We start from the raw sequence: 23,746 nt of genomic DNA, 5'->3' as shown, positions 1-23,746 counted from the left end.
ACAGGTTTATTTTGTAGCCTGCGTAAGGGTTGCTTTTAATGCAGTCTATTGGGGACCGCCCACGCCCACGCCACTCCTCTTTCTTTAAATTGTTTGACAGGAAGGGCAGAGGGTAGGCGATCCTGATGGAAGCTGGCTTCAGGGCGTCATCAGGGTGCGTCAAAGCGAGGGTCCGAGCCTCGAGGGAGGAGGGGCAAGCGGACCCTGGGGGAATTGTGGGTGTGCATGCTTAATTTGCAACACAAAAGAGGGCTTGGATGCGCTTTTGGGTGATGGATGCATCCGGGAGACAAAGTAATCAGGCGATTAGGAGTAAATTTCACACACAAAGGGGGAGGGGGTCTTTCTTTGCAGGGAAAATGTACTTACCGTGACCTTGGTGGTTAACGCTGAGAGGCTGGAATGGCGCTGAATTTGTAATCGAATTATCTTGGGGAATTGCCGCCCGCCGAAACCGCTCCCCAAGGGGCGGCTTCGGCCAAGCGCCTGGCCTTGCACAGCCGCCAGGTGCTGGGCAACCACAACCCACACAGGTTTGTGTGTGAATTTGGTGCGGCAGCATCCCTTTGACTAGAGGCCTGCCCTGGCCGCCGAAATCACTCCTTAAGGGGCGGTTTCAGCTAAGCGCCCTGGCGATGGTAGCCATAAGCCAAACAGGTTTGTCAGGGGCATAGTGGCGGCAGCCTCTTTTTTAAACTGGGGCCTGTCCTGGCAGTGCTGCGGTACCAGGACGGGCCCAGATTTTAATCCAGGGAGGGCCAGTCAGCCAATTGGCCCTCCCGCCTCTGCTGGTTGAAAAATTAGAGGGAAGAAAAAAGAAAAAAGGGGGGGGGGGTAGTTTCTCTGCGGAAGTTCGAGGATGAGTTCGGAAGGCACAATTAGGATCTATGATCTGTGTGATGGGTTTATCCATCCCAGACTAGGGTCGTTTTGACCTGGCTCATGAGGTCCCTTCCCCAGAGATTGACATGGATGTCCAGAACGATGGGGCGGACTGTGAGCTGCCGCCGAGCCCTGGGCTGTGGACCGTGAGCCGGGCGGATGCTCCGCCTCGCGGTTTGTTTTCCCCACCCCCCAGATGTGCGGACAGGTCTCGGGTTGGCCACTGGTCAGGCCACTCGGCTGCTCTGATGACGGTCACATCAGCCGTGTCCACCAGGCCCTTGAACAGACACCCTCCACAGTGAGCTCCAGATAATGGGCGGAGCTTCCGATGGGTGTTTCCACCGCCGCAATGGTAGTATTGGATGCGCCCTGATGGCTGCCGGGCTCGTGGCCTTTATTAAGCGCCGGCAGCGGGCAGCGCATGGGGCAGGAGGATCAGCTGCTGCAGCTGGTCCCGCTGGGCAACTCCTGCGGGATGTTTGTCCAGACTTGGAGATGGATGGGTCCCTGGTGCGTGGAGTCAATGACTCCGGGGATGATGAACAATCCCTGCTCAGCGGCGGAGGCTTTTGGCAGCACCAGCCCAATGGTCCCGATAGGGATGGGGTCGCCATATTGGGTTGGGGCTTAAAGCAGTGACCTCGTGGGGAATTTAAAGGAGATGGGCTGGAGGTGCAATATTTTGAGCCGGTAGGATGCCACGAGAGGGGGGTGGTTTGGGTGTGGGTCTTGGTGTTTGGGCCTGCTCTAGTACTCTTCCCCTTGGTCCTGGGCTGGGGAGATGCCCGGGCGCGGAAGTTTCCCGACGGGCAGTCGCTTCTCCAGTGGAAGCCTTTCTGGCACCGGGGGCATCGGGTTTTGGCGGCCTCGGGGGCCTTCGCCTCTTGGGGGAGGACCCTCCTCCATCGGGGTTGTAGGCCCCGGCCGGGCTGCCTACACTCCCTTCGAAGTGTCCTGACCTGCCGCAATTAAAGCAATCACCTTGGGGCTGTCCCCTGGCGGTGGAGAGTGCTGCGGCAAGGAGGCCAGCTTGGTGGGCGGAGGATCCGATGTCCTGGCAAGCCTTAAGCATGTCGGCCAGTTCAGGATCTTTGCCTAGGCCCGTGATTGCCCTACGGCACTCAGTGGAGGCATTCTCTTTGGCGAGGCGCATGAGGAGCTCGTTTTGGGCCTCCTCGCCATTCACTCCGCCTCTTTAAGCGCTTCCTGGAGCCTGTTCACAAAATCGGCGTAGGGCTCTTGGGGTTTCTGTCGGATGGTGGAGAAACTTTGGGTTGGCTGGCCAGCATTAGGGACCTTGATGAACGCCTTGTAGGCGCATTCAGAGGCGACCATAAGGGTGGCCTCTGGCAGGACAATCTGATCGTTGGGGTTGGCGAAGGCATCGAAGCCGTAAAGCTGCGCGGCGGTGTAGGCGCCGCCCGAGGCGGCTCCCCTAGCGATACACTGCTGGCGGAACTTGCTTTCCCAGATCACAAATTGTGCAGGGCTCAAAAGCATGCGAAAGGTGGTCTTCCAGTCATCCAGAACCATTAGGTGATTCCTTGCGACTGCTTCTAGCATGCCTCTCACATAGGGGCTGGTGACTCCTACGTCCCGCATCGCCTTGCGGAGCTCGGTGAGGATATTATAGCTCAACGGGCGGTACTCGACAACCCGCCGAACAATACCATCCTCCCCCTCGGTATCCGTGAAGTGAACGGGGCATAAAGCGAGAATATCGGTATCGTCTTCCGTCAGGGTTTCCTTTTTTCGCAGGTCGTGGTTAATACGCTCTGCGAGGGTTTTGAAACCCGCGCCATTACGTGGCGCCGATGGAGGTGCTATAGCTTCAGAAAATGAAGGCGGAGCAAGGGGTGGGGGCGGCAGAGCCGCGGGAGAATTTGAAGGAGGCAGGGGAGCATTGGGGGCAGAAGAAGGACAGGCGTCCAATTTAGAGGATAGAGAAAATTCCGGGGGTGAAATTGAAGTTGAAAGATCGAAAGGAGGGCGGCCTACAGCAAGGGAGCCATAGGTCTGCAGGCTGATGGCGACATAACATTGTCTCCACGTCAGTAGCAGCGACACCGGCGCGCGAGGCTCTGTGCGAAGAGTGCGCCCGATGTTTTCCCAATCCTTAAGATTCAATGTCCCCCCCTCCGGGTACCATGGACATTGAGCTTCAATCTCCTCGACCAATTTGCTCAGCTCCCCTCTCTTTACGGGGACCCTGCCGCGTTTCGCTAACGCTTTTAGCTCGTTAACGTGCTTGTCATAAGCCCTGCTTTTGCAAGCTCCCATACTCACCGGTGTTCCGTCGGACGAGAGAGTGTCCTAGGACTCGAGTCCCTGGATGCGCCGATCCAGCGGACGGGCGATACCGAAATGGTGGTCCCTGGATGCGCCGATCCAGCGGACTTCGGTACCGCGGCCCTTTCCCAGGTGTCGGTGCGCAGGGAGGAGGTTCGAGGATTCCCGGGTTTCGCACCAGCTTGTAGTCGTCGCCGCTGCAGGTCAGCGTAAGAACGAGACGACGCCGGTGATTTCATCTGGTGGAGAGCGCCAGCAACGGAGCGCTGGGTTTCCGTGTTCCTAGCGACTCCGTGATGCTGACTCCTGGCACCTTTTATTATGATTCTAGCGGGGCGGTAGAAGGCCGGAACGGGGGGAATTCCGGGAGAGCGGGGGATTGAGAGATCATCATGTGATGCATGATCTCACCTGGCTGCTACGTGCGGAGAGGAGCGTCGGCGTCTGGGCCTAATCCTCACCTGGGGGCAAGGCCATTGTCCCTTTGTCCGGGACACCCGGTGGTTGTGAGCCAGGTAGTTCATGACCTGTGACTCATCGGGGGATGAGGGGTGGGGGAGCGGTGCGACCAGAAGGCCGCAGGAGCGCCGGTGTGCCGGCGCTCTACTTACGGTGCTGCTGGGTCAGCAGTGCATCCCTACAGGAAGGGAATTAGCCTTTTGGGTTTTCTGCTTTGTTCCAGATTTCTGCAATCCAGATTCTTTTGTGTTGTATATTGGATGTCCCATCTTGTTGACACTGTGTAATTTATCTTGAGTCTTAGTGAAGAAGGGCAGGCTATAAATAGCATAAATAAATGAATTAAATATAAATAGATATTTCAGAGCATATTGTTTTTAAAGTGGGGTTTTAGAGGAACAATTATGTGTCCTGTTTCACAAACTTTTTCTTGTTACACAAAATGTTCCATTGAGCAACATGCTGCACGAACTGTACCCTTTCTTAAGAGTACCTGAAACGGTCTATGTTTCTTCTGGGACTTTTAAGCCCATGTGTACACGAGTCAAACTTGGTACTGTATTTCCAGAAATGAAAGGAAGAAAAGAACATTTAAATAATCTTTATTTAGAGTATAATGGACAGCATAAGGAAAAGTATGGAGAGAGATACCATTCAAAACTAAGTTGTTGGTTTACTCTAGCAGAATATCATAAACACCCAGAGGAAGCTAACACACAATTTAGTCTTGTGTAAATATATGTGCTGTGTGTGTGGTGTGCATGTTACTGACTGTGGGAAAAGTTTTTAGTAGACCTAAGAAGGGCTGCTGAAAAGATGGCAGGGTATCCATGTTGAACGAGTTCTACAACCTGAAGTAGTTTCTGCCTCTTGCAGGTGCAGATTGTATACCCCCTTAGCAATCTCACTTAAAAATATGTTCCCAGGCAGGCTTAATTGGAACATGCACTTCAACTGAGAATTTCACTTGGGAGGGGGGCATTTTGCTAATTCCCTAGAACAGGGGTAGGGAACCTGCGGCTCTCCAGATGTTCAGGAACTACAATTCCCATCAGCCTCTGTCAGCATGGCCAATTGGCCAATTGGCCATGCTGGTAGGGGCTGATGGGAATTGTAGTTCCTGAACATCTGGAGAGCCGCAGGTTCCCTACCCCTGCCCTAGAAGCTTCCATGAAGACAAGACTATGATTGGTTGAGGAAGGTCAGCGAGTTAGGGCCAGCTTTATTCGTAGGAGTAGGTAGTGAGAAGGATAGTTCCTCATCCTTTTCCCCCTTTCTTCCTCTTTGCTGCCTGAAAGATACTTGTATTAAGCTCTGAAAATGTTACGCCTCATGAACCAACTGCACTGTTAGGACTTCAGTAAGTAGTCAGCAAGTGAGCTTTGTTATTTGCATCCCATCATCTCTAAGCTGCATGCCTTGCTTTGATATCTTTTGTGATCATGTAATACCCTCCAATCTCATTTGATGTTACATTTATAGCCCATTTCAGAGGAGGGAGGGAGGGAGGAGGGGCAGATTGTGAGGCCAGTAACTCAAGAAAAAGTAGCTGCCTCAAGGCTGGTGTAACATCTCTGTCTTGCAGGACCTGTGGAACTGGGCTAAGACCCACAGGGCTCTGATCTCAGCTGACAGCGAGTTCCACCAGGTTGGGGTGAGGGCTGAAAGTGCCCTGGCCCTGGTTGAGGCTAGCCGGACTTCCCTCAGGCCAGGGACCACCAAGAGCTTACTACTGGCAGAGTGTAATTCTTGTTGGAGGCAATACAGAGAAAAGCAGTCCCATAGATATGATGGTGCCAGACCACTCAAGACCTTGAAGATCAAAACCAAAACCTTGAACACGACCCAGAATTCAGCTGATAACTATTCCGCTACCCCTGTCTCAACTGCCTTGCTCAGGAACGACAGATTCAACACTGGGCGATAGTTGGCTGGATCAAGTAGATCTAAGGATGTTTTTTTTTAAAGAGTGGCCTTATCACTGCCTCTTTTAGCCTCTCCAGGAAAACCCCCAATTTGAGGGAAAGATTGATAATTTCCAACAAGGGGGCACTGGACCTCATTGCCATCGGTTTTAACCAACCACAGTGGGCACAGATCAAGAGGACAGGTGGTAGACTTCCCAGCTCCTAGTACTCTGTCCACATCAGCCTGGGAGAGCAGGCTGAAGTGGTCTAGTATAGGACCTAAAGGTAGTCAAGAGCCTCCAGTTCCTATATTGTATCAACACTTCCCAGTTCCTATACTGTATCAATACTTCCCAGGAGGTCATGTCAGAGCAACAAGACTACCAAAAAGCCTGCAGAAGCCGTACAGCTAATAGCTGAATCACTGATCTTTTTTGGCCCTTCAGATAGGGATGTAAGATACCTAATTAAAGCCGGGTGCGAGCTAGCAGATGCAATGGAGGTAGCATAGAATTTCTTCTTTGCATCTTTCACCATCACATCATAGGATTTCATAAACATCCCATAAAATGTTCTTGTAGCTTCATCATAAGTTTGCCACCAAACTCACTGTAGTCATGTAAGCTCCCATTTATCAGTAGTAGCTCCTCAGTATACCCAGAAGCCAGTTTGGAATGGGGGCAAAAAAGATGTTGTGTGGGAGGATCTCACTGATGACTTCAGAGAGCCAGACATGCCAGTCCTCTGCCAGTTCATCAAGAGGGCAGGGCGGGGGATTGGATATTGCAGCGCATTCCAGAAGCCAATAGGATCTATAACCCTCTGTGAGTGGCCATAAATCTGCCCATCACCTGTGCAGGGAGGGGTATTGAGGCCCAGTCAGGTCCTTCAAAACAAAGTGATCTGATCATGGCACCCTATCTATAGAGATCAGATTCACATTCACTCCCAAGCCAAGGATCAAATCCAGCATGTGGCCGGCTTGATGTGTGGGACCTTTATTAACCAGAGAGAGTCCCAGTGCTGCCAAGTCTGCTGCCTGGGATGATAAGGCTAAATTCCTCATGAAGATCAGCTGAGGGTACCTGAAGGCCCAGTCTGACATAACTTCTAACAGGTGCAGCAGGGTATCTGCTGGTGTGCCATGTGGCTGGCACAGCAGCAGGATAGCCATGTTGTCCATGGTGTCGCACGCCAGACTCACAGTCAGTGCTGGAGATGTTTACAATGGGGGTTGACTTGAAGGAGAAAGGCTCCCAAATAATCATCGCTATCCCTCCTCAGTCTTTTGTCCAGGATTAAAGGAGGACCGAAAATCCTGGATGGGGCAGTTCTTTCGAGGCAATAGTTTCGCCTTCCTGCGCCCAAGTCTCGGTCACGCACATCAAATCCTATCTGCCTAGATCAGGGGTAGGGAACCTGCGGCTCTCCAGATGTTCAGGAACTACAATTCCCATCAGCCTCTGTCAGCATGGCCAATTGGCCATGCTGGTAGGGGCTGATGGGAATTGTAGTTCCTGAACATCTGGAGAGCCGCAGGTTCCCTACCCCTGGCCTAGATCTAAAGCCTTAGTGAGGGACTGAAGTCAGAGTTAGGAGATGGCTGTTATGGTATGTTTAGTCTCTGAAATTTATTTCTGTTTTTCTCACATGGATATGTGCAGGGACACATACCCCTTTTAAGCAATAAGGGACTCTGCAGCGATCAGAAGTTATTAGAGTCAGAGGAAGCTCCTCTATGCTAATTATTTTTAGCTGCTTAAACTGTATTGGGAACTGTCCACTTACATCATGAAGAGGCTACACTGATGGGTGAAAATTGGGAGTGCTGATGGGTGAAGGGAGCACCTTCCCCTTACTGCTTAAAGAAAGTTAGTATTTGAGGGAGAAGAAATAAGGTTTAGGGGATGAGTATAGGACAGCCCATTTCACCTTCCCTTTGATGTACTTCTCCTTACTCATTAGGCTGTAATGAAGCGAGTATCTTACTTTAAAACAGCAGGAATCATGAGGGGCAAAAAAAGAAGGGTTTTCTTTCCCCCAAGTTTCTTATAGGATTCACACTTGTTCCCTCTACTGCTGATCTTTACATAAAGCTTACCGATAGACAGTGGTATTGCCCACAAACATTTCTGCAGACGCACTCCACCCAAGCCAGATTTTTTATTTATTTTTATTTTATTTATATTTTAGATTTATAGGCCGCCTCTTCCCCGAAGGGCTCGAGGCGGCTCAACAACATGGCTGTTATTAACAGCAACTCAACAACATAACGTAAACATTAAAACATTAAGATAAGGATGGAACATGCTTCTGAGAGGCGTGGAATGCCAAGGACATTGAAGAGTCAAGTTAAAAGGGAGGAAGAGGAAAATGGACATGTGTGGAGGAAACTGGCCTGCTTAAGCCTATCATTCTGTGCAGTCCGAATTTATAAGTAATACATAAAAGCTAAAATATTTTGTCACATAGAGGTAGTATATTGTATGAATGCAATAGGTAAGATTTCTTTTCTTGTTTCTTTATACTCTCCTGTTTGACTTTTGGTCTTTAATACCTCTCACCTTGAAAACTCTATGATGAAATGGCTATCTGTGAAGGTTAAAGTAGAAAGTCCCAAGATAGGATTACAGCTGAACATTAAGAAGACAAAAGTAATGATTGCTGGGGAGTTATGCAACTTTAAGACTGACAGTGGTGAAGTAGAAATAGTTAAAGATTTTCTGTTCCTTGAATCAATCATCAATCAAACAGGAGACTACAACCGAGAAACAGAAGGAGATTGAGTCTGAGAAGGACGGTCGTTAAGGAGCTAGAAAAGATCCATAAGTGTAAGGAAGTGTTCCTGGCAATGAAGATCAAGACAGTTCATACCATAGTATTCCTCATGGCTATGAATGGGTGTAAATGTTGGATAATGAAGACAAGTGACAGGAAGAAAGCCAATTAATTTGAAATGCAATGTTGGAGAAGAGTTTTATGGCAACCAGGGATTACCAAAAAGACTGATAGATAGGTTCTAGGTACTTTGGTCACTTCATGAGAAGACAAGATTCACTGGAAAAGACAGTAATGTTAAGAAAAGTTGAAGGCAGCCGGAAAAGAGGTGTATCTAACGTGAGGTGGATTGATTCTATAAAGTACACCCCTCAGTTTGCAGGACCTGAGCAAGGCTGTTAACAATAAGATGTTGTAGAGGACATTGCTTCAGAAAATCACTATGAGCCCAAAGTGACCTGACAGGCCTAATGTAGGCCTACATGACAGGAAAAAATTGTAGTGGGATCGGTCACACATTCTTGATCAGTAGTTACAGCAGCAATTTACTTCTTAATACTCCTGTGCTTTATTACATATATCATTGTCTTTTTTTTTGACTGGTGTATACTTGGTGATTAATAAGTAGGAGGAATTAAAGACCTTTAGGTGTGGAAAGAAGCACACAGAAGTCTCTTAAAGATGTTCATTTTGCTTGCTGCAGGAGTCTGAAAGATCAAAAGATCAGCTATGGGCTTGACTGTTCTGAACAATAGGTTTGACCACAGGAACACTGTGAGCTTGAGACCCAGCCAAATTAAACATAGCTCATATGTTTCTGTACTATGTGCTACCACTGTGTGTTTCCCTTCTGTAGGGCCTTATTTTTAGTACTGTGTTTTGTTTTTCTTATTATTAATGCCTTACTCCACCTTTCCAAAAGAGTTCAAGAAAACTTACAATTAGCATGTTAATACATTTAAAACAACATATCTGAAATTAGATATCAGCAGTGCAGCTCAAAATTAGTCATAGTATCTTACAGAGTAAAATTCAAAGTGATAAAGTCAGAAATTCTTTGTGCACCCAAAATTTTCTTAGATAAATTAGTTTTACCTAACTGACAAACAAACAAAAAATAGAAGGAAGGCATACAAGCAATACAAAATCCTTGACACGAAGGTCATTCTGCAAACATCAGGAGCCTACTTTTAAGGCTTTGCTCCTCATTGCAGACAATTTTGCCACAATGAGGGGAAATGTAGTAGGTCCTTTTATGACAGTCTCAATAGACAGGTTTGTACAGGGAGAAAGTGATGCAGGTCCCAGGCTGTAAAGGGCCTTAAGGGTAAAGATCAGTGCCTTGAATTGTGCCCAGAAGCCACGTATGCAGTTCCTGCATTATTGATTGAACATGTTTATCTCTCTGCACCTACCACAGCGTGCTCTTCAGACTGAGCATGCCAGACCTTATTTAAATACCCTTTCCCTCACTTCTAAATAATTGCACTCTTCTGTCGCCCTGCATTGCTAATGGTCCAGCAAAAAGTTGCTTTTGTGCATAATTAAGAAGGATCTTCAACTATAAGAATTAAGCCTGCAAAACTCTCTTCTTATTTCTATCTCCCCCCTCCCACCTCTGTTTGCCAATTTCCAGCCAGTTTCGAAAAAGTAGCCCACATGGCAGACTAGGACCTAAAAATGTTTCTAGAGGTTTAATAAAATCCCTTTCCTTTCCCAAACCCATCCTCTGTTTCTCATTCTTAGAAGCTTCTGCTGATGCTCTGACAAACTTCATCAGCTGAAGTGGACTGGAGATGAAACTAGACAATAGAAATGCATCTCATTTACCTTTGACATTGAATCTATTTGGAGAAAAGTTCAGAGTGGTGGGTGGGTGCATCAGGAAATTAATTTAGAAGTATTTATTTTATTTCAGAGTGTTTGCGTGCCTCAGTAACAGGAGTGGTCTGCAGTAATTTGGGGGGAGAGTTGTGATTCAGTGTGGGAATGGTGGGTTGCTCTTAGCTGCAGCTTTAAAAAAAGAGTGGGCAGTTTGAGAAGGACTAATAGAGGAATCTTCTTTCTGGCCAGGCAACTATTTCTAATTAAGAGGTGGGAAGGACACTGGAGCAACAGTGGGAGCCACAGCTAGGTTTTCTACAGCGCCTTTTTCTATGCCCTCCCAAAGTGTGGCAAATACCCAGAGAATGGCCCTATCAAAACTATTGTAAAACTATTTGCTTAGCCCTTAAGTGCTTGTTTTGACTGAAGTGACGTCTGAGGCTGAGAATGCTGGGAGAAATTTGAATTAGAACAATATGAATCTGAATGTTTACAACCAAGCTTGAGCTAAGAGAACTCTTTTGAGTTTATTTTTTACAACTTCAATTCTAGTTCATGGTATACGTTGCTGCTGGACCTGCTGGAATGATTTATCTGGATGTAGTTACTTAACAGTGTTGTGCTTAATCAAGTAATTTTACCTAACCCAAAATGCCTTTCTATACCAGTTACTTTGAGGTGGGTATTTTAAAGGCTTTGTTGCTTTTGAATAAATAATTTAAGTAAGGATTTCTTTTCTCTGCCTCTTTTTTAAACAGTTGTAGAATGGGGAGATGATGTTCAATCCATCTCAGAAGATGAAGCTGTGATGCTAGTGAACCATCAAGCAACTGGAGATGTTTGCATTCTAATGATGTGCCTTCAGGACAAAGGCACGGTATGCTATATTTGTATATACATCATATGTAGTAGTAAACTATCATGGACATGTTAAGGAGTACTGAATAGTCCAGTGCAGAGTCTTGAGGTAGAATCCTTCATCTACATACCCATATCCGCTCAATGTTTTAACCACCCCCTCCTCTACAGATTAATCCACATCCCATAGATGGCTATGCCTTAGAACAGTGTTATCTCACTCAGTGGCTTGCACAGAGCCTTCTTCGCAGTTAACATAAACCAAGAGTCACAACTGCTGTATGCCCTGTACGCCACCCTACCAAACACATGTGTACCATACTGTAAGAGTCAGCATGGTGTAGTGATTAAGAGTGGCAGACTCTAATCTGGGGAACTGGGTTTGCTTCTCAGCTCCTACACATGAAGCCTGCTGGGTGATATTGGGCTAGACACAGTTTTCTGAGAACTCTCTCAGCCTCACCTTCCTCACAAGGTGTCTGTTGTGGAGAAGAAAAGGCAATTATAAGCTGCGTTAGAGACTCATTTCGATTGAGAAAAGCAGGGTATAAATCCAAACTCTTATTTTTCCTTTTCCAAGATATAACTATCAAGCGTATAACTAACATTGATGCACTCACATGATTCTCCATGCCATTTATTCCTATCACTGTTGCAGTGAACTTGCAGCTTACCTATCCTCTAGTTCTTCTGGCAACAGCTGTTTCAAGGTAGGAAGCATCTGTCAATCACTGGACAGTGGCCATGCCTGCTTTGTTGGAACAGGATGTGATTGCCACACTGGAGAATGGTACTGTGAAGAGCCACAGATATGTCAAACAGCTACATGAGCCTTCTGAGTCAGTATCACTGTCTTAGAAGTAAAGAACAGTACAAACAAGACACTCATGCTAAAGGCGTTTGAGGTCAGGATCTGTTTCAAATAATCTCTAAGGCCAGGAAGTTGGCATTCTGGGGAAACTAATGCTTGTTTTGTTTTGCATTTATGCACAAATGCCAATGAAGTTCATTGCACTAGCAGCTCAAACATGGGAAAAGAGATGCATCCAGGCTATTTTCATTTAGGATTACTCATACTCAGGATAACTCAGTTTCATCTACACTGTTTTGAACCTGCCTGCATTAATTAAGGCTCAGGTACCTCCCAGATTTTAGAAACTGGCCAACAGAAAGCTTGTTTGAGGCTTTGGGGATCAAGCCTCGGCTAAGTTTAAAATGACTATGACTACCCCACAGCTTGTGATATCATTTGCAGCAAAAATTGTGAAACACACATTGTATTCTTAGAAGTGCTATGCAATTTGTCATTCAGTGTAAAATTAGAAATTGGTGAATTCCTTATCACTTTGAAATTTGGCATAGGAAAACTTCCCTATTAGCTGGAATGTGAACCAACAGCCCTGTTCCTTTACAGTACAGCTGGGAGCTCAAAATGTTTCAAACCACATTCCTCAGCTTCATCTGTTTGCAGCCACTGGCCAAGCTAGTGGTGGTTATCAGCCAAGTGGCCAGCTAACTCACAGGTGAATAGGTGCAAAGAGAGAATCTCCCTGCTCTTACCATCCCTGGCAGATCAAACCCTGTTTTGTCTGCATGCTAAGCATCATGTTCCAGTGGACCTTTGGAAATGTAGTCCATCCCTGTTGTTCCTTACACATTAACATCAGCCATTCTGAGATTATGTTTCCTGGGGTAAACCCAAGGCATTGGGGAGGGCAATGAGAGGAAGGGAGATTCTTTCACAGTGACTGACTGTGAACCGTAGCCTTTTCCATCAGTTTCTACAGTACAGTAGGTATATTAGAAGATAGAGGATGGAGCAGTCTGCATCCAAGAAGAATTCAGGTCTGTAACCCTCTAATTAGTATTCTAGGATGAGTAGTACTGAAGCCCATATTTTTGAGTTCAAGGAGTATAATGGTATGTTTTGATAAAATGCTGCATATGAGTTCTACATTTAGATGCTTCAGTAGCAACTCTGCTCTTGCCATTCAATCAGTTTTTATTACAGCACACAGGCCATTCAGAAGCAGGAAAAAAAACCCTATAATTAATTATCCATGTAAAATAGCATGCTTCATCCTAATAGATCTAACAGTTTAACAGTACAATCCACTGGAGCAGGGAGGGGTTGTGGAGGTGGCGTGACCCCGGTCCTGGTGTCATTGCCAGTCCATTTGACATAAGTGGCATGCCACCATGGTGAGCCACGCAGGTCAGCGTTGTCCAGGCACCTTTGCAGCCACTGTGCCAGCTCTCCTCCACTCCAGGCGCCCATGCCAGCACCAATTGGGGGGTGGGGGTGGTGGTGGTCCTGTGGACAGAGATAATTTTAGTTAGCGTCTTCAGATTTTCCAGCTCTGGAACGCCCCCTTTAATCCAGCAAAAATGCAAGTGCAGTCCATTGGGCTGTCTGGGACCAATGCAGTGCAAAAGATAGATTTCAGTTTTATTTTACCTTTCTGTGCTGCTGGGAGCCCCTGTGGAGGCAGCGTGCCTGCACTGTCCCTGACCACCCCCCAGCAACCCCCCCCTCCATGCATTTGGCTGCCTTGGTTAGAATCTGACTAGATTATACGTAGGAAGTAAACTGAGGCACAGATCCTCTATGTCATAAGAAACATTTATATATAATCACTTTTGTGTTTTGAGAACTGTCAAGGTATTTTATTTCAGATACTAGCATATATATTTGTGTGACTAAAAAAACCCACAATGTGTTAATTTCAGATGGTCTGCCCTTTTTTATTTGGTTGTTGCATGTTGAGTAAATTGACTAATTATTATATGAACTTTTCCAGGTTGTTCGTCAGATGATGTGGCTAATGGATCATATTTTTAAATATACAAATTTTGGAATTGTATCTCTACTTCACGGGGATTTCTTTATAAGACAGGTAATAGTTAAAAGTGTTTGAAGATAATATACTGTCTAGGTATTTATTCACTGGGTAATCATAGTCTAGAAGTGTGAAAGGCTACAGTTGCAGATTTGGCCAAAAAAATTAGCAGATGGCTGAGGTGAAGGCCAGTCAAGTTCTCTAAGAACTCTTTTAGCCCCACCAACCTCACAAGCTATCTGTTGTGTGTTCAGGGTGGGGGAGGCAATTATAAACTGCTTTGAGATTTCCTATAGTAGAGAAAAGCTGGGTATAAAAGCCCACTCCTCTTCTTCAGTTCTGGCTTTTGTATTTTCTGGTTGGTTCCAACTTTTTTGCTATCCTAATCCTATTGAATTGTTCATTGACTGTCCCATCCTGTTGACCTACTCTATGTAATTTGCCGTGAGTTTTAATGAGAAAGATGAACTATGAATAAAGGGCTTGGGGCCAGGCTGTCTGAAAGACAGTTTCCTGCTATACTGGTCAAGGTCAGTAGTTAAGATCTGCCTCTTAACTCCATTTCTCTGTGTCCTGCCCCCAGAATTGGGGGGGGGGGGGGGCAACTAGACAGGGCATTTTCTGTGGTGGTCTATTGTTCTTACAACTGATTTAAATGTTTTTTAACTGTGCCACCTTGAAGGCCATGACTAGGTAGAAGGCAGAATACCTTTTTAATAAACGGTACTATTCCATATTGCCAAATTTTCATCCAGTGAAACAGTGAGGTTGGTGCCAACTATACCATTTGCAGAATAGGAAAACAATATATGGTTGTTTTATTCTGATACAGAATGATCCAGTTAATCCTTCACAATTTAAAGTTTGGCCTCCAAAAGATGCCTTCGGGAGGTTAAGGTAGTCAGTCCCCTGCCCAAACACTGGGTTATTACTGTCACTGGGGGGTGACATCACATCACATCACTTTTACTAGGCAGAGTTTGTTTATGGGGTGGTTTCCATCGCCTTCCTCAGTCATCTACACTTCACCCCAGCAAGCTGGGAGCTCATTTTACTGACCTTGGAAGGATGATTCAATCTTGAGCCAATTACCTGAAATCCACTTCCGTCAGGATTGAACTCCAGTCATGAGCAGAGCTTTGACTGTAGTACTACAGCTTATCTCTGCGCACCATAGAGCAGCAGTGACGTAGAAGGTTAAGAGCTGGTGTATCTAATCTGGAGGAACCGGGTTTGATTCCCAGCTCGGCCGCCTGAGCTGTGGAGGCTTATCTGGGGAATTCAGATTAGCCTGTACACTCCCATACACACCAGCTGGGTGACCTTGGGCTAGTCACAGCTTCTTGGAGCTCTCTCAGCCCCACCTACCTCACAGGGTGTTTGTTGTGAGGGAGGAAGGGCAAGGAGATTGTTAGCCCCTTTGAGTCTCCTACAGGAGAGAAAGAGGGGATATAAATCCAAACTCTTCTTCCTTCAAGAAGATGTTTTAAGAGTGATTAAATATGTTAGGGCATTTCAGATTAAAGTAATTGCTTAATTAACTGAGCCTCATTTCTGTAAGTATTATGGATACACATCAACGGTAGTTGTATCTATCTACTGGAGAAGTTATCATTAAGCTAGCCATGTTAATTTGAATCAGGCCAGGTGTCTAGACTTTTATTGGCTGAACAGAATGGCATTTCCTAGCCCAACTTCCTATATTCTTTTTACTGGAGATGTCAGGAATTGAAATTGGGCCCTTCTGCATGCAAAGCATATATCTTGTCACTGACTTATGGCTATTTACAGTTTCCCCAAACAGTTTATCTAACTGTGTGTTGTCTTGCCTGTTCCTTAATTCAACATAGTAATTTGGCGTTGAATGTGTTGTAAGACAAAATAAATTAATTCTGTTAATCCCTTGGGCTTGGATGTAGTGCAGTAGTACTTCATGTTGAATTAATTGTTTTAATTCAGATTTTCTAAATTTGGGGCCAAAGTATCCATAGGAGACCAATGGAAAACCTAAAAGCAGCCAAAGGGCATCCCAATTCACATCTAGACTACAGCACTTTTTTCTCCCATGTCATTTTCCCAGTGCAAACTCACACTTATTCACCTCACTTGGATATTCTATTCACCTCAGAGAAAACAGAATCTATACAAATAGCAGCTTTATGAGTCAAGAGAGTTTTAATCTGCTACTCCATCTGAATTGGGCCTCTCTGCAGCTGCTTTTGGGATTTAAAAAAATCACAATGCTCTCACATATCCCTTGGGTCATGTCAACTTTGGCCTGAACAGAAAAGTCCACAGGCATGCTGCTCTTACTTGGAATGAGGATTCTGATCATACTCAGCATAATTTCCATCCTCTGAGAACTAGATTTGCATACCGTTATCTCAGTAGTGTGAAATCCCCTCCTAGGATACTTTGAAAAGAGAAATGGGTAAAGTTCAAGTGTTGTCCTGTTTAACTTTTAGAACTTGCTTCATTTTCTCATTTAAGAAACAGAGTTGTTTTTCACATTCATGGAAGACTGTCCTTTTCATATATAAATAGTCATGAGTATCCTAGACCAGAGGCCCCCAAAGTAGTGCCCATGGAACCCATCAATACCTTTCCTGTGCTTTTGGAAAGTGGACAGAGCAGGTGAGGCTTTTGCCAAAAAAGCTTCTAATCAGCCATTGGATAATTCATTGGCTGTGCAGATTTTTAAGAATGTTGCTTTGGCAGCAGCTACTAAGGATATTCACCGTGTGGCTGCAGATAAGCCATGGCAGCCATTTTGTGACTTTCTTCGCCTCCTGCAGCTGCCATTTTGTGGCTGCACCCACCACACTGCATCAAAACTCTAAAGGTGCCCACCTGCTCAAAAAAGTTAAGATGTATATTTAAATAGTGAAAGTTTAAAAAAATAGACATAAACACAATAAGGAAGCAGGGCAAATACGAGTTACATGGCTGATAAGCATGAGTATTTTGGGGGAAGGGGTAACTGCTTTAAATTGTAGTTTTATTATGTATGTTTTAATTTGCTAACTGCCTTTCCAACCCTTGTGAGGATAGAAAGGTGGGGTATAAATTTTTTTAAATAAATGCATTTTAAGACAAAGGTTGTATATGGGAAACAATCATTAGCTGTCATATAAGGAACCTCCAATGCAGATAATTTACGTAAAAATTGCAAAGATAATAGGGGTAAGAGTAATCTCATCCCTTAAATTAAATAGGAGATATGCATATAAACTAATGCATATAAAATATATGTTTTGAAAATGGAAGATTTTCTGAAAGATAACTTTTCATTTTAGGGAAAAGCTCATCGTGACCAGCAGCTTGAACTTCTTGAGACACATTTAGAAAAATATTACAGGAGCCGAGATCGAAAGTGGATTGTATTGTTTCCAGAAGGTGGCTTTCTTAGAAAAAGAAGAGAAACTAGTCAGGCATTTGCCAAGAAAAACAATTTGCCATTTCTTACACATGTTACACTGCCAAGACTGGGGGCTACACAGGTTATACTAAAAAATCTGGTAGCTCAGCAAGAAAATGGAACTCTGGCTGGTGGAGATGCTACAGAAACAGGTAAGGGACAGCTGATTATGATTGGTGGATTGTATTTCATGAAATATTCCAAATGCCTTATTTTATAAACTAATTTCCATATTCCTTATTTTATAAGCCAAGTTTATAAGTCAATTCTGAATTTGTGCCACTTGTATAAGCATGTTCAAAATATCTGTTCCATAATGAATTCATTTCAGGTCCTTCCAAGTGCTTATTGGTTTTTCTTTTTGAAAATATTTAAAATATCTGGTGGTTGTTAGAAAACTGAACCAAAAGCAGTTACAAGTTCTGATACCTTGGAGTACACCATGCACCCGTACATGTAGGAGGGGATATAGTGGGGAACCGAGAGGGGAAAATGAGAGCTGTAAGTAGATGGTTATGTATAAATTGTTGCTTTTATATTTTGATATATTCCCTGTTGTGTATTTATTACAAAACTTATTGCCAGAAGGAAAATACTCTTAAAGTAGTTTGACTACTAGCTTTAGTTTAGAGTAGTAGTTCCCCACCTTTTTTCACTTGCGTACCCCTTGGCAACCCATTTCTCTAAAATTGTACCCCCGTATTAGCAAACCCATTACATAATTTTTTCACATACCCCGAAACACTTTGGTGTGTACCCCTGCATGCCCCAGGTTGGGAACCACTGGTTTAGAGTAATTGTATGTACTGGGCAAGGTTGTGGACTGAAAAGTGAAATACAGAGTGAAAGCATTTAAAGAGTAAAAAGCATTTAAAAAGTAAAACAGTTTAATGTAACGGGAATGAGTTTGGAAAAATATTTGCTTCCATTATATCTGTAGAAGAGACAGCGTGTTTTTCCCCCCTTGGCTGTGTATAAAGTTCCCTCTTGCATAAGAACACTATTATTTATTATTATAATTTATTTGATTTCTACCCTGCTCTCCCCATCACAGTGAGTCCAGATCAGCTTACAATGATATAAAACAATAAAATGTACTATATACAATATGTCAACCATGTATAACTCTAAAACATAAACAGCCCAATGGTAGTTAAACTGAATAGGATGGAGCAATCTCAGGACACTCCCCAATCCTGTACTGTAACATACAATCATAGCTCAAGCAAGCAAGGGGAGGTGGAAAAGAAAGAGATGCTATCCAAGACAGAAACATACCTATTGCTGTCTTCAACTAACAGGCCTGGCAAGCCCTGTAGAACTGAGATGCATCCCACAGGGCCCTGGTCTCATTGACAGAGCATTCCACCAGGCCAAAGTCGGGGCCAAAAAAGCCTTAACCCTAGTTGAGACACATTTCGGGCCAGGGATCACCAGCATGTTGTTACTAGCAGAGCACAGTGTATCTGGGGGACACATTCGAAGAGGTGGTCTCATGGGTACACTGGCCCCAGACTGTTGAGGGCTTTAAGCATCAAATCTAAAACCTTGAAACCAGATCCAGTACTCCACCTAGAGCCAGTGCAGCTGACAGAGCACAGGTCGAATATGTGCCCTCCACATTGTCCCCATAAGGACCCATGTATTTTGAACCAGTGGGAGCTTCCGGATCAGTCTAAAGGGCAGCTCTGCGGAGAGCGAGTTACAGTAATCCAGTCTGGAGGGGATCATTGCACAGATCACAGTAGTGAGATCAGTGTGAGGCAGGTAGTGTGTCAGTTGCCTAACTGGACAAAAATGAAAAGATGCCAGCTTGGCAACATTTGTGAACTGGGCCTCCACAGAAAGAGTAATCCAGGATCACACCCAAGCTGATGATGGATGGCTTAGCTGTCAATTGCACATTGTCAAGAGCTGGGAGCTGGTGTCTCATTCCTGCAACCCCTCTGGCCAGCCCAGAGGACCTCTGTCATATCATCTGCTGTGTGGCAGTTCTGTGAGTTCTGGCCAGTACAGGTAGTTTAGAGCAAACAAAGGCCTTTAAGGTGCTGCTGACCGTAATAAATATCTGATGAAGGGAACTTTGACTCTTGAAACTTTTACCCTGGAAATTTGTTGGTCTCTCAGGTGCTACTGGACTCAAATCTAGTTCTTCTGCTGCAAACTAGGAAGTTCACCCTCCTGAAGTATTATAATAGAAGGTATTGTTCCAGAGAACAGAGCATTGGAAATCTATGAGTACAGAAGTATTGCATGTGCACAGTATTTTAAGGTTGGCCATTGCTAGGTGTGATTTGAGTGTGTGATCTTCAGTTTCACTGCCACCAACCGTCTGTTCACCTGCTTTTTCTTCCCCTCCATTTTAATTGGACTGTCCTCTACACCAGGCTGAGAAGTAGTTGAAAAAATATGGAGAGGAGGCACCCCATGGGTAATTACAAAAGGGGAACGTAGTAGCGGAGTGTACCCAGGCTTTCTTGATCTTGCCTATTTAAGTTTGGTATTTGTTGCAACATAGTTCTTTGCTGGAACCTACTAGGGTGAGAGCAAAGCATGGTTTTCATGTCTCAGATTTTTTTCATTCTGTTCATTCTTTTGGTTAAAGGTAGTTGGTTGCGTCCAGTTCTTAATTATTATAGTTGGGCTGTTAATAATCCTCTTCCTAATACAGTGGAACCTCGGTTTTCATTGCCTTCGGTTTTCATCGGTTTCGGTTTTCATTGATTTTTTCAGAGAAAAATTTGTCTTGGTTTTCATCGATTTGCCTCGATTTTCATCAATTTACAGTAAGGTGCAGGGGTTTGTGGAGAAAAATCACCCGGACAAAACTGTTGCAGGCCGTGTCTGCAACTTGTTTAATGACAATGTCTTCATGCCCCATTTCAGACAAATCTTAAAGAGGCGTCAGAAACAGACCTCTTTGGACAGCTTTCTGGTGCGACATTGGTCCACTAGCTCTGAAGCTGGTCCTAGTGTTATTGTTTGTTACTGTTTTCAGTATTAAACACTATGTTTATTTACAAAAAAAATGTGTTTTTGGTATGTTTTTGGAGCGCCTAGAACGGATTAATTGGATTTACATTGATTCCTATGGAAAAGTTTGCCTCAGTTTTCATTAGTTTTGGTTTTCATCGATTCTTTTCAGACGGTTTACCAACGAAAACTGAGGTTCCACAGTATCTGCTTTTGTCTTTCTGGTGGTGTTTAGTGGTTGAATGTTTGAAGTTAGTCCTTTTGTTTTAAACATAGTTGTGTTGGGCCTTTTTGGTGTCTTTTATTGGGTCTCTGGCCTTTCATCCTTTGCTTTTTCTTTTAGTTCCTTCCTCTTTGCTCATTGATACTTTGAATTTGGTAATGTGATGATGTCCTTTTGTAGCCTTGATCTTGCCCCCTTTTCAGTTCTATTGTTTCTTATAGCTCTTATTAGTTTGTATTTGAATTGCTTGTGGCTGCTCTTATTTATTGCCCTTGTTCACCACTTGAGCTTATTTTGGGATGGAAAAGATTGTTGATAAATAGTGTAAACCAAGCAGGAGGCATGCAGTACTGCTGCTCCTTCAAGCCTGCCTCACATGGCTGCTGGTATGTCAGTAGAACTCCCACACGGCCTCTGCCCTCCGTCTCTGTGCCTCCCTGCATCAGTGGGAGTGGGGGCAGTATCAGGAAGCTTGCCATAAAGCCAAGACTTCCTGTTTCCCAAGTCCTGGGTTGTCTCACAGGGGTGGTTTTAGCCCAGACACAGCCTCCCTGCAAGGTAGTCAGTTAGCATGACAAATGGGTTCATTAAAGCAGGAAAGACAGAGAAGACTTACGTTCAAAGATTTATTGCAGGCAAGAGCACCCCAAACAAATACTCAATTCAGGCAAAATAAAAGAACACTCTAGCCCCGTTTTAGGGTGCTAGCTAACAGACCTTCTCCAGCCCCAAGACTAAAGAACTGGCTCCGCTGGTAACTTTGTCGGCTACAGCTTTCCAGCCCCAGCATTCAATTGTGTTACAGAGAGCCCTCCACCTGCAGCAATTCCACCTACTTCACCCCCACCCTGCAAAACTGCAGCTTTTTATCCAGACTATAGCCGATCCCATTCCTTCTGCCCAGTGTGTTTTCTTTACCTAAGCATATTATCTCTCTGCCTAAAGCTAAATAATTGACAGATGCCTCTTTGCCCTTTATTCTACACAGATATTTTTGATCAGTTAAAATTTAACCCCTCAAGAAGATATTTTCTTCTTGACAGGCAACTGCTTCCACACCTCACTAGCCCTTATGCCTGGCTGCTCTCTTTACCAGCTCAGGTGGTTGCATCTCCTGCTCCTTCCTTTCTAAGGCCCTCGGCGCATTTGATGGTGGCCAGCTGCTCCTTCCTTTTCAAAAATGGCAGTGGAGTTCTCACAGCATAGCACTGTGAAATCTCACTATTTATGCAAAACTTTTATTATTTTTTTGCATTTTTCAGGAATCCTGGGGGTGCCCCAGTTATGAAGGGAAATACCCTTATCTGTTCCTGGCCACGTTGTCTGGGGACTTTGATTCACACAGGGGCCAAGTCCACAATTAGATATGTGACAAATCTTTTATCTGTCTAGTTTTCGGGCGGGGCGGCTTTATCCTTGCTGGTCTTTCTGATGTTTTTATTCTCTCCCATCATGCTGTGAAGTCTAAGGTATGGGGGTTCGTTTCATGCATTCAGTGTCTTGACATTATCAGATGGTCTTTTCCTACCTTCACATTTTTCTTTGAGTTTTGTATGGTCTGCCTCTTTTTTCCTGTTTGTAACTGATTGACTACTTTAGAACTCTAGAACTAGAATTCATTATCATGGAATTGCCAATCCGATGCTAGTGTCCAGGGTATAGTATGGGGGAGGAGGACCAATACGCCAATTATAACTGTATCAAATCATATATTGTTTTCATTTTTTCATATAACAATATATCAGTTCATGGTTCCCCTTATGCAGATTCTGTTCTTTTAGAGCATATTTTTAGTATGAACACTTTATCTCTTGGTAAATGTATTCATTTTCAAGCTTCAATTATCTGTAAATTTTTAGACTTCCTTTCTTTGGACAAAACAAACCCAAAGCAATCTATAGAAGTAAATCATAAAAAACACACCAAAATCATAGCCCAGATGCAACTTTCCTGTAGATGGCTTCTGGATGGAGGTTGCAGTCTGCTACTTTTTATTTGTATTTCTGTGATTTGCAAGTCTATTTGTTTTTAATTTGGTACAAAGTGCTTTGAGTCACATTAATCAGGAGAAAGGCAGAATATATGTAAATTTTACAATGTATTTATATAAAACTAAAGAACTAAAATCAACAAGACTATCCTCACTCAGAATCCCAAGTGGATTAAATTCTATTGAAAGCTCTCCTAAATTAAATTGACTTACACAGTTTGTTTAAAAGGGGTAAGGGTAGCCTAGGGAACTCTGTTGAGAGCCCATTCTACGATTCAGGACTAGTTACCCAAAAGTGCTGAAATAGCCTCTTCAGATTGTACCTTTCTGTGAGAAATGGTGAGAAGGAGTTGGTCTGAGTCCATGTGTCTAGCTGACACATTGGACTTAAATAAAGACAGGTGGTTCTTCAGTCACATAGGTCAAGCATATAGGCCTTTGAAGTTAAAACCAGCACCTTAAATTACGCCTGGAAACAGGCAAACAGTGAAGTTCTAAACCTGGTATGATATGCTGCAAATGACACGTCACCAGTGAAAGATGGACTGTCACATTCTTCAATTAACAGCAGACTCCACATATGAATCTTTTGTGGCCAGTACCCTTATTGAGGCTTCCTGCAGTGATCTTAAAACCCATAGAGTCATATATGAGAAGAAGCTCCCCAAGGTATGCAGGACTCAGTTGCTGGCTGATAACAAACATCTCACCCAGAATAGGTGCAATATACCAAACATCCCTCTGCAGAGGAGCAAGGATTTTTGAGGTAAGTTACTACACTGTCAGAAGGAAAAGCCCAACACAGACTACGTTATTATAGTCAGGGCAAAATGTAACCAACACATCAATGAGAGTCAGAGGTGTAGCTAGGAAAAATGGAGCCCAGGGCAAAATCTTGATTTGGGGGAGGGGCACCTATGTTGGTGGCTGCCCTCCCCCACCATGACCAAAGGCTGCCCTCCCCCACTACGACCAAAGAATTATTTTTTGCATCAGGTCATCTCAAAGTCAGCATAACATTATAGAATATGCCCCAACTCACAAATCTGAACACAGCAATGGGTCCTGCCACACATCAGAAATAAAAATTTTGACAACATTTTCAAAATGCTTTCAAAATGTTTAACGCTGTTATAACATTTTTTTCATATGACAATATGTGTTTCAAGTGTTTTGTGTTTAAAAAGCGTTTTAAACACTTTTTTAGAAAGTGTTTTAAACTTTTTAAAAAGTGTTAAAAAGTGTTTTAAACACTTAAAAAGTGTTTTAAGTGTCATATGACTTAAATGTTTTCAAAATGTT

The 23,746-nt window shown here is 44.2% G+C and overlaps 1 protein-coding gene across 1 annotated transcript in view; it reads left to right on the top strand.

The window, feature by feature from the left end:
* LPGAT1 (lysophosphatidylglycerol acyltransferase 1) overlaps positions 1 to 23,746 on the top strand; it is a 94,946-nt gene that overhangs the window by 21,697 nt on the left and 49,503 nt on the right. The window contains exons 4-6 of the mRNA XM_048487340.1: positions 10,901 to 11,019; positions 13,802 to 13,897; positions 17,137 to 17,410. Of these exons, the coding sequence (XP_048343297.1) occupies positions 10,901 to 11,019; positions 13,802 to 13,897; positions 17,137 to 17,410 (489 nt within the window). The remainder of the gene's footprint in view (positions 1 to 10,900; positions 11,020 to 13,801; positions 13,898 to 17,136; positions 17,411 to 23,746) is intronic.

The sequence above is a fragment of the Sphaerodactylus townsendi genome, linkage group LG01 (assembly GCF_021028975.2).
Source record: "Sphaerodactylus townsendi isolate TG3544 linkage group LG01, MPM_Stown_v2.3, whole genome shotgun sequence".
Classification (NCBI taxonomy): domain Eukaryota; kingdom Metazoa; phylum Chordata; class Lepidosauria; order Squamata; family Sphaerodactylidae; genus Sphaerodactylus; species Sphaerodactylus townsendi.
Note: the sequence above shows the minus strand (reverse complement) of the source record. Positions and strands in the feature narration are given on the sequence as shown.